Source organism: Salmo trutta, chromosome 25 (genome assembly GCF_901001165.1).
Source record: "Salmo trutta chromosome 25, fSalTru1.1, whole genome shotgun sequence".
Taxonomy (NCBI): domain Eukaryota; kingdom Metazoa; phylum Chordata; class Actinopteri; order Salmoniformes; family Salmonidae; genus Salmo; species Salmo trutta.
Genome location: NC_042981.1, coordinates 29,578,473 through 29,592,989, shown reverse-complemented (window position 1 = coordinate 29,592,989; position 14,517 = coordinate 29,578,473). Strand labels below are relative to the sequence as shown.

The window sequence follows — 14,517 nt, the reverse complement described above, 5'->3', positions numbered from 1 at the left end:
GGGGTGTGTCTCTTCATTAACAACAGCTGGTGCACAATCTCTAATGCTAAGGAAGTCTCTAGTATTTGCTCGCCTGAGTTAGAATACCTTGATAAAAAAATGCAGACCATAGTATTTACCAAGAGAGTTTTCATCTATATTTTTCGTTGCTGTCTATTTACCACCACACACCGATGCTGGCACTAAGACCGCACTCAACGAGCTGTATAGGGGCATAAGCAAACAAGAAAATGCACATTCAGAGGCTGCATTTCCCGAGGCTGGTGATTTTAATGCAGGAATACTAAAATCCGTTTACCACATTTTTACCAGCTTGTCACCTGTGCAACTAGAGGTGACAATACTCTAGATCACCTTTATTCTACACCCAGAAACATATACAAGGCCCTCCCTTTGGCAAATCAGACCATTACTCTATCCTCCTGCTTCCTGCTTACAAGCAAAACTAAAAAAGGAAGTACCAGTGACACGCTCAATAAGGAAGTGGTCTAATGAAGCGAATGCTAAACCACTACAAAGGGTGGTGAGTACGGCCCAGTACATCACTCTATACCAGGCGGTGTCAGAAGAAGGCCTAAAAAAATTGGCAAAGACCTCAGCCACCCAAGCCACAGACTGTTCGCTCTGCTACCACACGGAAAGTGGTACCAGTGCACCAAGTCTAGAACTAACATGACCCTGAACAGCTTCTATCCGAAAGCCATAAGACTGCTAAACAAGGCTGCTAAATTGCTAATCAAATGGCTACCCAGACTACCTGCATTGACCCTTTTTTTTATACTAACTCTCTTGCACTGACTCTATGCACACACACTGGACTCTACCCCCACACTCACACATACTTACACTGACACCCCAATGCACACATACACACACTACATATGTAACCGATGTGAAATGGCTAGTTAGTTAGCGGTGGTTCGCGCTAATAGCATTTCAATCAGTGACGTCACTCGCTCTGAGACTTGAAGTAGGGTTTCCCCTTGCGTTGCAAGGGCCGCGGCTTTTGTGGCGCGATGGGTAACGATGCTTCGTGGGGTATCAGTTGTTGATGTGTGCAAGGGTCCCTGGTTCGAGCCCAGGTTGGGGCGAAGAGAGGGACGGAACCTACACTGTTACACATACCCCCACACACACATAACATGCGCACACATGCATACACTCACATTTCCATACTCACCACATATGCTGCTACTACTCCACATACGATGCTGCCACAGCTCGGTCTATTATCTATCCTGTTGCCTAGTCACTTTACTCCTACCTACAACTTCCTCCATAATTATTGGGACAGTAATTTCTTCTTCTTTTGTCTCTATGTGGGCTATACTCGGCCTTGTCCCGGGATGGTATGTTGGTGGTTGGTGGGGTTATATCCTACCTGTTTGGTCCTGTCCGGGGGTTTCATCAGATGGGGCCACAGTGTCTCCTGACCCCTCCTGTCTCAGCCTCCAGTATTTATGCTGCAGTAGTTTATGTGTCGGGGGGCTAGGGTCAGTCTGTCACATCTGGAGTATTTCTCTTGTCTTATCCGGTGTCCTGTGTGAATTTAAATATGCTCTCTCTAATTCTCTCTTTCTCTTTCTTTCTTTCTTTCTCTCTCTCGGAGGACCTGAGCCCTAGGACCATGCCTCAGGACTACCTGGCTTGATGACTCCTTGCTGTCCCCAGTTCACCTGGCCGTGCTGCTGCTCCAGTTCCAACTGTTCACCCTGCAGCTATGGAACCCTGACCTGTTCACCGGACGTGCTACCTGTCCCAGACCTGTTGTCCCAGACCTGCTGGAACCCTGACCTATTCACCGGACGTGCTACCTGTGCCAGACCTGCTGTTTTCAACTCTCTAGAGACAGCAGGAGCGGTAGAGATACTCTCAAAGATCGGCTATGAAAAAGCCAACTGACACTTACTCTTGTGTTACTGACTTGTTGCACCCTCGACAACTACTATGATTATTATTATTTGACAATGCTGGTCATTTATGAACGTTTGAACATCTAGGCCATGTGCTGTTATAATCTCCACCCGGCACAGCCAGAAGAGGACTGGCCACCCCTCATAGCCTGGTTCCTCTCTAGGTTTCTTCCTAGGTTTTGGCCTTTCTAGGGAGTTTTTCCTAGCCACCGTGCTTCTACACCTGCATGGCTTGCCGTTTGGGGTTTTAGGCTGGGTTTCTGTACAGCACTTTGAGATATCAGCTGATGTAAGAAGGGCTATATAAATAAATTTGATTTGATTTGATCTATACTTCAAAAGTTTTGATTTCAAATTTTACAATGACTGTGAGGTTAAAGTGCAGACTGTCAGCTTTCATTTGAGGGTATTTTAATCCATATCGGGTGAACCATATGGATTAAAAGAAATTAGAAATTACAGCACTTTGTTGTACATAGTCCCCCCATTTTAGGGGAACAGAAGTAATGGGACAAATTCACTTATATGTGCATTGAAGTAGTAAAAAGTGAAGTATTTCATCGCATATTCATAGTACACAATGATTATATCAAGTTTGTGACCCAATACATATTTGTTGGATGCATTTCTGTTGGTTTTGGTTGTTTCAGAATATTTTGTGCCCAATAGAAATTATTTGTAAATCATGTATTGTGTAATTTTTAAGTCACTTTTATTGTAAATAAGAATGTAATATGTTTCTAAACACTTCTACATGAATGTGGATGCTACCACTATTATGGATAATCCAGAATGAATTGTGAATAAGGATGAGTGAGAAAGTTACAAACGCACAAATATCATACCCACCCCAAAATGGTAATCTCCCCTGTTATTGTAATTGTGAGAGGATAGCATGTCTTGGGGGTATGATATTTGTGTGTCTGTACTTTCTAACTCATCATTATTCAAGATAGGGTCACAAGCTTGTTGTAGTCTTTGCGTGCTATGAATATGGCACCAAATACTTTTGCTCCCCTAAAATAGGGGGCACTATGTACAAAAAGTCCAGTAATTTCAAAATGGTTCACCCGATATGGATGAAAATATCCTCAAATGAAAGCTGACAGTCTGCACTTTAACCTCATAGTCATTGTTTGATTTAAAGTCTTTTGGAGTGTAGAGCCAAAATAAGAAAGTAGTCTTCACTGTCCCAATAATTACAGAAGCCACTGTATACTGTCATGGAAAGAGCAGGTGTTCTTAATGTTTTGTATACTTTGTGTATGTGTTAGTGAAAAGTCTGTCCAACACAAAGGTGTAGCCTAAACTCACAACGGCTCTCGGTGGATGAACTGTGAATGGCAAGATGAATAGACCAGCAATACGCATCCTCTCAAAAAACGGACATAGGCCTATTCACACACATTGATATTATATATTTTCCATTATAGCTTATTAAAGTAAAGGTTTTTCCATTTATATATGATTCCCTCCATAACATATGGCCTAACAACTTCACCCACATGTTTTTATAAGGGGATCTACATGGTTTATTCTGATCCATTTTATATGAAATGTATTAAAAAGCGACAATGAAAATAAAGAGAGAAGCACATTTCACAAATAAGGTAGGCTCCTTTTTACAGGAAATGACGGGTTGCCCCACTTGGCCCCTGTCCATCTATAAAATATTTATCCGCTGATGGAAATCGGCTCTGAAAGTATGTCTCGGATATTACGCTCAGCTTCTTGAGGTAATAAGCTCGTCCCTTTTTCCTTCTGCGCTCTGATTGGAGGAAGTGTTGTCTCAGGAATGTCACGAAACTATTTAAATAGCGTTTATGTCCACAGTGTTAGTAGAATAGTCTGAGCATTGGAATAAAGACAGAATGAACTTGAGAGTTTTTAGCGAACATTAAGATTTCTAAGACTATTTAACACATGGAATAAATTGGAGAATTAAAGAAGAAATAACGGGAAAACGAAGCTCTGACAATCAAGGAGTTTCTTCAATTTATCCATCTGTGACTTATTTATATTATTTTATTTTATTCAGGTCGGTAAATTCTAATCATAATATTTTCTTTGAATAATATATTATAAGCTTTTTATTACGTTTTTATAATTGGACTGTAACTTTTAGAAGTGTGTAAATGACAATACCTATTTAACTGTGTTTCTACCTTCTGGTTTAAACAGATTTCTGAGGTTTCAAGATGAAGCTGACAGGAGTCTTTCTCCTTTTGGTGCTTTGGAATTGTGAGGGCAGCAGGGTGGCAGGTGAGTTTTTGTAAATGTTTTATTAAATATAGAAATATTAAAATCAACAATGGAATTATTCTGTTAAAAGGTCTGTCAATAGTTTATCTGTGAACTTAAAGTTGCCCATAGAGACTCACTACAGTTTCTCCCTTCACAGAGAGTAGAGATGATAACAGTGTATACGACCTATTCGAGCTTGTGAAAGTGAATAAAAGGCACCAAGGAGTTACCTTGGTAAAAGGCGCAGATCCTTACAGCCCAGCCTATAAGATCCTGAACGCAGACCTGATCCCCCCGGTTCCCGAGATCTCCTTCAGGGACCTCATCGATTCGATACAAGCTGAGAGGGGATTCCTTCTCCTGGTCAACTTCAAGCAGTTCAAGAAAACCAGGGGTAGTCTTTTGACTGTGGAGAAGGATGACGGATCAGGACCGTTATTCGAAATAATTTCTAATGGCAAGGCGCAAACTCTGGATGTGGTATACTCCACCGGGAACAAGCAACAGGTAGTGTCCATAGAAGATGCGGATCTAGCGACTGGACACTGGAAGAATATCACACTGTTCATTCAGGAGGATCGTGCCCAGCTGTTCGTCGGGTGTGAAGAGATCAATATATCAGAAATGGATGTGCCCATTCAAAAGGTCCTGACGCATGAGGTTGCCGACATTGCCCGTCTGAGGATCGGAAAAGGAGCTGTGAAAGATAGATTTATGGTAAATATGAATTGATTTATGAGTTCATAAATACATTGCAAATAATGTTGTAATTGTATACATATAAATGTTACAGTTATAGCCTAGTCTGAGTAAGTCTAACCTTGTCCAGAGGCTATTGCGAGCAGCGCAGCGTTTGGTGCGCGAGGATAGTCACACTCACAGACATGTAGCCTAATGTTTGACATCAAACTTAAAATACGCTATTATGATCCTTTAGGAAATGTATTGAAAATATGTAAATGCGTGGATATGGAATAACTCCAAGTGCAATGTGTACGTCTGCAGGGAGTGCTTCAGAACGTGCGCTTCGTTTTTGGAACCACTTTGGAGGCGATTTTACGCAATAAGGGATGCCAAAGCTGTAAGTGTAAATTACAAAATATAAACGTTCTTTTTGCATTTAAATGTTGGAATTACTGTGTATGGTATATGTTATCCAATGCTTGTTAATTGTACAAATCTAAATGCCTTCCATTAACAAATATAATTAATAGTAATTCTATTGCTTTGGTCATTAAAGTCAATTCACAGTGGGTGTTATTATGCTGTTTGGGGAAATGAATATGTCTGTTCTTCTCCAGCTGTAACTTTGACTGATGTCATGACACTGGACAACCCAGTAAATGGGTCCAGCCCAGCAATAAGGACTGATTACACTGGCCACAAAACTAAAGGTGAGACCAGACTTCACACTCCATGGACAAAGTCATTTGCTTAATACTGGTCTGTGTACAACTGTTAATGTGAAGGAGGTAGGTAACTAACTGATTGATTTTCTCCTCTCCAGATATTCAGCAGGTCTGTGGTTTTTCCTGTGAGGATATCACTAGCATGTTCAAGGAGCTCAAGGGACTTGGTGTGATTGTTAAGCAGCTGTCAAATGAGCTCAACAGAGTGGTAAGCACAGGAAGCAGCTTGGTGTGCGCACTGTCATCCTTTCTCCCTCCCTCTCTAGTCTGTTCCCAGTTAAAACCTCTCCACTGCACAGCCACTTGTCCCTGGAATGGCATTCCCTGCCAGATCCCTAATGACTCCCATATGAGGACACAAATATGTTTGACTGTCATTTAATTTGTATTTACTTCAGTTAAATCAAGCTATGTTTTAATCACAATGTTGGTAGGTGATTCATTTCTACTGGAACCTTGGCTATGTAAAAGTTTCCATCCTCGTGTCTGAAACCATGCTCCTTTCTCTACCTCCCCTCTGTGTGCAGAATAAGGAGAGCACTCTGCTCATGAACCAGATGAACATCCACAGAGGGGTCTGTCTTCACAACGGCATTGTGCACAAGGACAAAGATGAGTGGACTGTGGACGACTGCACAGAGTGTACCTGCCAGGTAGGTGTCATCACACTTGTTGGAATGCAGTTATCCAGTAATCCGGCCAGTAGTAAGCTGTGTGAAAACCAGGCAGTAGCTCCTAAACCCCTTCTGTAATAAGGTGCTAATGGGCTCTTATGTTTATAGACTTAACCAAAGCCTCTGTGTGACCAGGCAGTGTCCGTCTGCTATCCATCACCTCTAATGAGATGTTAGAGACAATAGCAATGAAGTAGGGGGGTTGTCAAACCCCTCTCTTTCTCACCTACTCTCTCACTAAGGGTTATCTATTTGGATAGGTATCAAGAATGTGTCTTTAATTAGGACATTTGCTGAGACCCTCTGTTCTGCCTTTCCCACTGCCACTATCCTTCCCCCCAGCTCATTGCTTGCCTGAACCCAGTGCAGGTGCACAGAACTGGGGTGGTAGCATAGCGGTGAACCCCCTGCCCTAACCAGAGACCATCCCAATGTTCCCAAACATAGCAATTAATCCTGGCAAAGCAGCAAGCGCTTTTGCGTAGCGCAAAGTTAATGATCCAGATTCTTTTCCATTGCTGTTGCCAGACACTCTGCTCTGGAGACAAACCCATTACTAATCCCAGCAATCCTCCCTACAGAACTCTGCCACTGTGTGTCGCAAAATCTCTTGCCCCCTGATGCCCTGTGCCAACGCCACCGTGCCTGATGGAGAGTGCTGCCCACGTTGTGGAAACCGTGAGTATTTTTCTCCGTAGTTCTTTTTTGTGAGCTGGACTTTGAACTAGAAGTTGAACTTATATATATATATATATATATATATATATATATATATATACACACAGTACCAGTCAAAAGTTTGGACACACCTACTCATTCAAGATGTTTTACTATTTTCTACATTGTAGAATAATCCCCCCCCCCCCCCCCCCCCCCCACCCAATTTCGTGATATCCAATTGCGATGCAATTACGATCTTGTCTCATCGCTGCAACTCCCCAAAGGGCTCGGGACAGGCGAAGTTTGAGTCATGCATCCTCCGAAACATGACCCGCCTATCCGTGCTTCTTAACACCAGCCTCCTTAAACCGGAAGCCAGCTGCACCAATGTGTAGGAGGAAACACAGACGACTGGAGTCGGCCTACAGGCACCCAGCTCGCTACAAGGAGTTGCTAGAGTGCGATGAGCCAAGTAAAGCCCCCCGGCCAAACCCTCCCTTAACCCGGACGACGCTGAGCCAATTGTGTGCCACCCTATGGGACTCCCGGTTACGACCCAGCCTGGGATAGAACTCGGTCTGTAGTGATGCCATGCAGTGCCTTAGACCGCTGCGCCACTTAGGAGGCCCTAGAAGTTTAACTTTTTTAACAACCTGCTTATCGGTGTATTTTAACTTGCAAAATGTCTTCCATTTTACTTTTCATTAACTTTTCTCAGTCCTTCACATTCCCTGACCTTGGAATGCCAAGTGTCAAATCTCCTGGGTTAAACTGATTCTAAAAAGGCACTGTTCTTCACAAATCCTTTGCCCCCCTGGCTGAGCTCTGCTGTGGTAATAGCTCTCCCATTATCTCTCTGCCCCCAGCGAATAACTATGCTGAGGATGGCTGGTCCCCCTGGTCTGAATGGACCCATTGTTCTGTGTCTTGTGGACGGGGTATCCAGCAGCGAGGTCGCTCCTGTGACCGCATCAACAGTAACTGCGAAGGCACTTCTGTGCAGACCCGCGACTGCTACCCTCAGGAATGTGACAAGCGCTGTGAGTAAACCTACCATTTCTACTCTACAGTCTCTCTCAGTAACATCCTTCTCATATGTACTGTAATAGCACATTCATTAATAATTACATGTCTGTCCTCTACAGTTAAGCAGGATGGTGGCTGGAGCCACTGGTCTCCCTGGTCCTCCTGCTCTGTGATCTGTGGTGAGGGAGTCATCACCCGCATCCGCCTCTGCAACTCCCCCACTCCCCAGATGGGAGGCAGAGACTGTCAAGGACAGGGCCGAGAGACAGAGGTTTGCCAGGAATCACCTTGTCCAAGTAAGCAGAAGAGCAGCATCTAAACACATGCACATATCTATCCATCTGTCTGGAGATACAGGTGTAACTCATCTCTCTCTCTCTCTCTGTCCTTTAGTTAACGGAGGCTGGGGACCCTGGTCTCTGTGGGACACCTGCTCTGTCACCTGTGGAGGTGGACTCCAGACTCGCCAGCGTCTCTGTAACAACCCCGCCCCCAAGTACAAAGGGAAGGAATGTCAGGGTGACACCAAAACATCCCAATTGTGTGGCAAAGAGGACTGCCCTATCAGTAAGCATTTTTATCAATAGATTATGGCATTTGTTCTTTTTACCTAACAGTGTACAAATCCAATATTGTTCAGTATTTAAAATCAACATGCTTCTGTCTACAGATGGCTGTCTGTCCAACCCGTGCTTTGCTGGCGCTAAGTGTACCAGCTTTGATGATGGTTCCTGGAAGTGTGGCGCATGCCCAGTGGGCTACACCGGAGACGGCATCAACTGCAAGGACATCGACGAGTGCAAGGAGGTCCCTGACGCGTGCTTCACACTCAACGGAGTCCAACGCTGTGAGAACACTGAGCCTGGCTACAACTGCCTTGCTTGCCCCCCCCGCTACTCAGGACCACAGCCCTTCGGGAGGGGAGTGGAGCAGGCCACAGCCAAGAAACAGGTGAGACAGCCGTTGACTACTGCGACAAAATACAAGAATGCGAGGATTCGATTTTATTCTGATGCTAGGAGCTCAGAAGCACATTTTAACCCTACATATCTCTCCCTTCCCCCTAGGTGTGCACACCCCGTAACCCCTGCCAAGATGGCAGCCATGATTGCAACAAGAATGCTAACTGTATCTACCTGGGTCAGTTCAGCGACACCATGTTCCGCTGTGAGTGCAAACCTGGTTACGCTGGCAATGGCCACATCTGTGGAGATGACACCGACCTGGATGGATGGCCCAACAAAGACCTCCTGTGTGTGGAGAACGCCACCTACCACTGCAAGAAAGTAGGAAGGACCCCACTACACACAGTCTATTCCTAGCTTCTCCACTGTGTTATTGTGGTCTAACCAACCCTTTTGTTTTGCAGGACAACTGTCCAAACCTTCCCAACTCTGGGCAGGAGGACCATGACAAAGATGGGCTTGGTGACGCTTGCGATCACGATGATGACAATGATGGGATCCCTGATGATAGGGTGAGACATCAAAACATCCTCTCTCTCAGGACTTTGGTATCCACAGAGAAACTAAACATAGCAATCAGTAGGCATTTCTCTTCTTGGCTAGAGAAAGTGGAGGAGTCAGGGAGAAATATGAGAAATAGTATCATTTTGGGCTTGTGGCCAAAAGTGCAAAACAGCATGGCCTTATGCCCATAATTCATAGTGTGCATACTGTAAATAGGCCAGGGAGAAATGGTGTGGTAAGCAAACACTAGCTTTCTCAGAGTGAAATATCAGATTCCAGCACACTCACTTACACACTAGCCAGCTGTAAAGTCAGAGTTTTTCCCATTTCCAATACAATAGCCTCTCTAATACTGTATTTTCAATGTACTAATGGTATTCTTTAACAAACATTTTAATAATAGGACAACTGCCCAATGGTCTACAACCCCGCTCAGTATGATGTGGACACAGATGACGTTGGTGATCGCTGTGATAACTGTGTGCATGAGAGCAACCCCGACCAAGTCGACACAGACAACAACGGAGAGGGAGATGCCTGTGCTATTGACATTGACGGTGATGGTAAGATATCATCATTCCTCCAGCACCAGACAATTACATTTCTCAGTGCTGTCAGTCATTATCAAAGTCCTTATTAAAAGGTATCATAGATTGATGTAAGTGTGTGTTCACTTCACAGGTATTCTAAATGAGAGGGATAACTGCCCCTATGTCTACAATGTGGACCAGAGAGACACTGACGGGGACGGAGTGGGAGACCACTGCGACAACTGCCCTCTTGAGCATAACCCAGACCAGGTAACTGCAGCTTTCATCTTCTAATACATAAGAACCCAATCTTATCAAATATCTTCCTTAGAGGGATGTAGAACTTTCATAGGCCCCCCTGCCTTTTAGGACAGTAGCCACATATTGCATCAGGGGTCAGTTTTAATGAAAGACAGGAATGAGAAAGCTGCGAGAAAAATGAGTGCAATCCTCCTCCTCCCCTTATTCATTCCCCCTTTTTGAAGAGATATGAATGTGTATGTGTGTGTAGTCTTGCCAAGGTTCAAGGACACAGGATTCTTGTTTGAAGAAGCATTGCTAGAATACCTGAAGACAATGGGGTACATTTAAGATGAGGGAAATAATAGCGCTTCTCATGTTAAGGGAGATGAGTGGTGAAATACATTCATCATGTCTGAGTGCATTGAAGTAGAGAGAAGTTTCGCTTATACAAGTGTGTAAGAATGTGCTTTTGTGAAGACTAAATTAATTGTGTTGTCCTCCAGATTGACTCTGACTCAGATCGTGTGGGAGACAAGTGCGACAACAACCAGGACATTGATGAGGACGGTCATCAGAACAACTTGGACAACTGTCCCTATATCCCCAACGCCAACCAGGCCGACCACGACAAAGATGGCAAGGGTGACGCCTGCGACCACGATGACGACAACGACGGTATCCCTGACGACAAGGACAACTGCAGGCTGGCCTTTAACCCTGACCAGGTGGACTCTGATGGTGAGTCACACTCTCCAGTAGCTCGATTCAACTGACATATAGAACGATTCATCTAGAAAGATACAGTACTCGCTACAGAAGTGCAGTGTCACAGAGATTAACATAGGGTCAACCTGTTGTCTCCATGCCAAAGTGTCTAAGTGTTTTTCTCTGCCTCCTCCTGTCAGGTGATGGTCGTGGAGATGTTTGCAAAGATGACTTTGACCAAGACAACATACTTGATATCTACGATGTGTGCCCTGAGAACTTTGCCATCAGCGAGACAGACTTCCGCAGGTTCCAGATGGTACCACTGGACCCCAAGGGCACCTCCCAGATCGACCCCAACTGGGTGGTCCGCCACCAGGGCAAAGAGCTGGTGCAGACTGTCAACTGTGACCCTGGCATCGCTGTTGGTATGTACTGCACCAATAATATAACACCTTTGGAACTAAGGAAAACAACTACAAAAATAACTACCATTTCTAGATCATGGGTCCATTGAGAAAGTCCTAACCATCTCTCTTTGTTGTCTATAGGGTTCGATGAGTTTAATGCAGTGGACTTCAGTGGAACGTTCTTCATCAACACAGACAGGGATGATGACTACGCTGGCTTTGTGTTTGGCTACCAGTCCAGCTCCAGGTTCTATGTGGTGATGTGGAAGCAGATCACACAGACCTACTGGTCCCACACCCCGACCAGAGCTCAGGGCTACTCCGGAGTGTCCATCAAAGTAGTCAACTCCACCACAGGACCTGGGGAGCATCTGAGGAACGCCCTTTGGCACACTGGTGACACTGCTGAACAGGTACGCTTAGCTTCCTTCCACATTAAGAGCACAGGCCATATCTAAGAGCAGTGAGAGAGAAAACTACTGGGTAGGAAACATGTCTCATGTATTTTTGTTATTCCTCCTCTTAGGTGCGTACTCTGTGGCACGACCCCAAGAACATTGGCTGGAAAGACTACACCGCCTACAGATGGCACCTGGTCCACAGGCCCAAGTCTGGACTCATCAGGTGAGCTCAGATTACCTTTAGCTCTGAATGACCTCCGCCTTTACCAAGGCCACATAAACTCCTGCTTTCATGAGCTAATGATCTCATGTCATCTTCCCTCCTTTTAGAGTTGTGATGTATGAAGGCAAGAGAATCATGGCGGATTCTGGAAATATCTACGACAAGACTTATGCTGGTGGAAGACTAGGCATGTATGTCTTCTCTCAGGAGATGACATACTTCTCAGACCTCAAATACGAATGCAGAGGTAAGATGCTTTTTATTAATGTTTTGGCAAACAAAAAACGTACTTTGAGTCTGCATTTTTACAGGGATTTAGCAGATTTTTTTCTTCTCTTTTTCCTCCAGATTCTTAAATCAGACCAGAGAGAGGCTCTTAGAAGAATGTATCTACCTGCTCAAATATACATGTAACGTATGACCTGGGACCATATCTTTATTACTCTTTACTTTGTGACACGCACATTGGTGTAATGGAGAGCGAGTGTGCAGCATTGAGGCAGACTGACCTCAGGACATAGGCCAACTGACTGCCCTGTGATGACTAGACCCCTGCACTAACAGCAGGTTGAGCATAACTTTGCTCAGTGAAGAAATCGGTCTCTCTCTGTCTCTGAAGTTTCTGTTTCTCTAGCTGTACTCAGACAGATATCTCTGCACTTCTGAACTAGTTGTTATCTCTCTCTGGATGGAGGTCCAAAGGGAAGAGTATTTTCTTTATTTTTGAGCATTACTTCAGATCTGCTGTGGACTCAAAATGACTTGAGTTGTTTCCAAATGAAGAAAGCAGTAGATGTTCTACAGATGGGCCAGAGATACCTGTTGAAGGAACTGTGGAGGCATCAGTGACAGTATGGATTGACTGTTACCATCAAAGAGAGTGAATGCTACCCATGAAGAGCTTTGTGATAAAGGCACCTAAGCCAGTTGTAGTCAATGCATTAGCAATTTCAAATTCTCAATAACTTTAAATTCCCCCCGAGTCTACAAATTGTTATATTTGGTAACTAATTGGCTTTAAGTAGACCCTTGAAGTTCAGCTCAGTATGAAGTATGTCCTCAGGGTTTGACCAGGCTTGCCAAGTGGTTTTTCAGGAAAGAACTCTAGATGATATATGGAAGGAGCATAGAACCAGGAGTTGCACCAAAAGCCAATATAGACTACTAGCGAACAACAACACAATTGCTATTTCGCCAGAATTCCAGGAAGATATTTTTGGTTTTCTCTCATCTTAGTTTAGACATAAGTGGAGAGACAAAAACCACATGGGTCAGTCTAACCTGCCTTGAAAAAAGAAAGGACTATGGTTACTAAGGTTGTATATAACTTATTACATATTTTGTTTGTTACCATTTGAGAGTATTGACACATGATCCTAGAGTTAGGATATCTCTTGTCTTTATTCATCTCTGTGTCTTATTTTCATAGAAACCTGTTCTAAATAATTGAAATCTTGAAACCGGGATAAATCCCTCTAAAAAGTCCTCTAATAACAGTGTTCAGTACTATCAGTATTATCCCTCATTCCAACCTTCCAAAATAGACTAATTAGGTGTCATTTAAATCTCATTGTTCTTTTGCACAGTATGTCTGACTTGTGTGCTTGAGAATGTGTGTACATTTCTGATGGTAAAAACAAAGGAAAACCTTTATGTACAAATATTACCTCATTCTTTTTTTTATTGAAACCAACAAAACATGATAGTACCTTTTTAGCAGCAGAATTTGGTTGGCTTTTTTTGTGTGTTTCACTGTAGTACAATAATTTGTATGCTGTAAGATATTTTTGTAGCAGAAAATTCTTCAACAAGAAAGCAATTGATAAAAACGTTTTCATAAATATGATTTGTTTTATATATGTCCTGTGCATTTGTAATGGATAAATTATTGTTAGGATTGTCTGTTCTATGTTAAGAGGTTATTTCATATGTGTAGATAAATGCTATTTAAATAATTTATCAAGAAACGTGACCTGTGTTTCTGTTTGTATAAACTTGTTTGCACACTGACATGAGGATGTCTTTGAATATTGTTTTGTTTTGTATATTTCCTTTCTTTTTTTTACTGTTAGTGATGCTTGTCTATAAACATTTTTACCATATTTTTACTCCCCAAATGTTGTTTATACTTCTGTCAGTTATTTTGTAATCTCAACCAAACAATAAATACACGAGGGAAAAAAATTGTTTGAGTGTCCTTTGCTTGCTTGTGGATATATTCTCAGTTTTAATAACTACAGTATTACAAAGCATTACAGGGAAAGATGCCATATTCTGTCAACTGCTGGAATCTATTACTTGATTCCTGGGAGCCCTCTGAGAAAGGGAGTATCCTTGAGAGTCAACAGCATGATCATTTAAGATGAACTAAGGCCCAGTTTTAGAACATTATCCACATTCAACAATCACAGGAGCAATGTTGCCTTTAAGCTGCACATGGGCGCACAGCTCCCCTAGGACGACCACACAGAAGAAACATGAGCCCCTGCAGAGAAGCACGAGATCAAACTTCACTCAACTTGACAGTTTTCCCCTTTAGTTAACACTATCAACGTTTCGCTCTACTGTGGGAATTGTGATCGAATCAACGCAATATTAGCCACTTTCAAT

At 43.3% G+C, this 14,517-nt stretch overlaps 1 protein-coding gene across 1 annotated transcript; it reads left to right on the top strand.

The window, feature by feature from the left end:
• The first annotated feature begins 3,711 nt into the window (after positions 1-3,711).
• On the top strand, positions 3,712-14,092 carry LOC115162365 (thrombospondin-1). Its single transcript, XM_029713596.1, has 22 exons — positions 3,712-3,951; positions 4,095-4,175; positions 4,315-4,874; positions 5,163-5,238; positions 5,459-5,551; positions 5,665-5,774; positions 6,094-6,219; positions 6,822-6,918; positions 7,767-7,940; positions 8,046-8,222; positions 8,320-8,493; positions 8,597-8,877; positions 8,994-9,212; positions 9,296-9,403; positions 9,799-9,958; positions 10,077-10,195; positions 10,672-10,906; positions 11,074-11,301; positions 11,425-11,696; positions 11,810-11,907; positions 12,015-12,154; positions 12,256-14,092. Exons 2-22 carry the CDS (start codon positions 4,112-4,114, stop codon positions 12,261-12,263), a joined length of 3,519 nt encoding a protein of 1,172 aa, XP_029569456.1. The 5' UTR covers positions 3,712-3,951; positions 4,095-4,111; the 3' UTR covers positions 12,264-14,092.
• Positions 14,093-14,517: the final 425 nt, after the last annotated feature.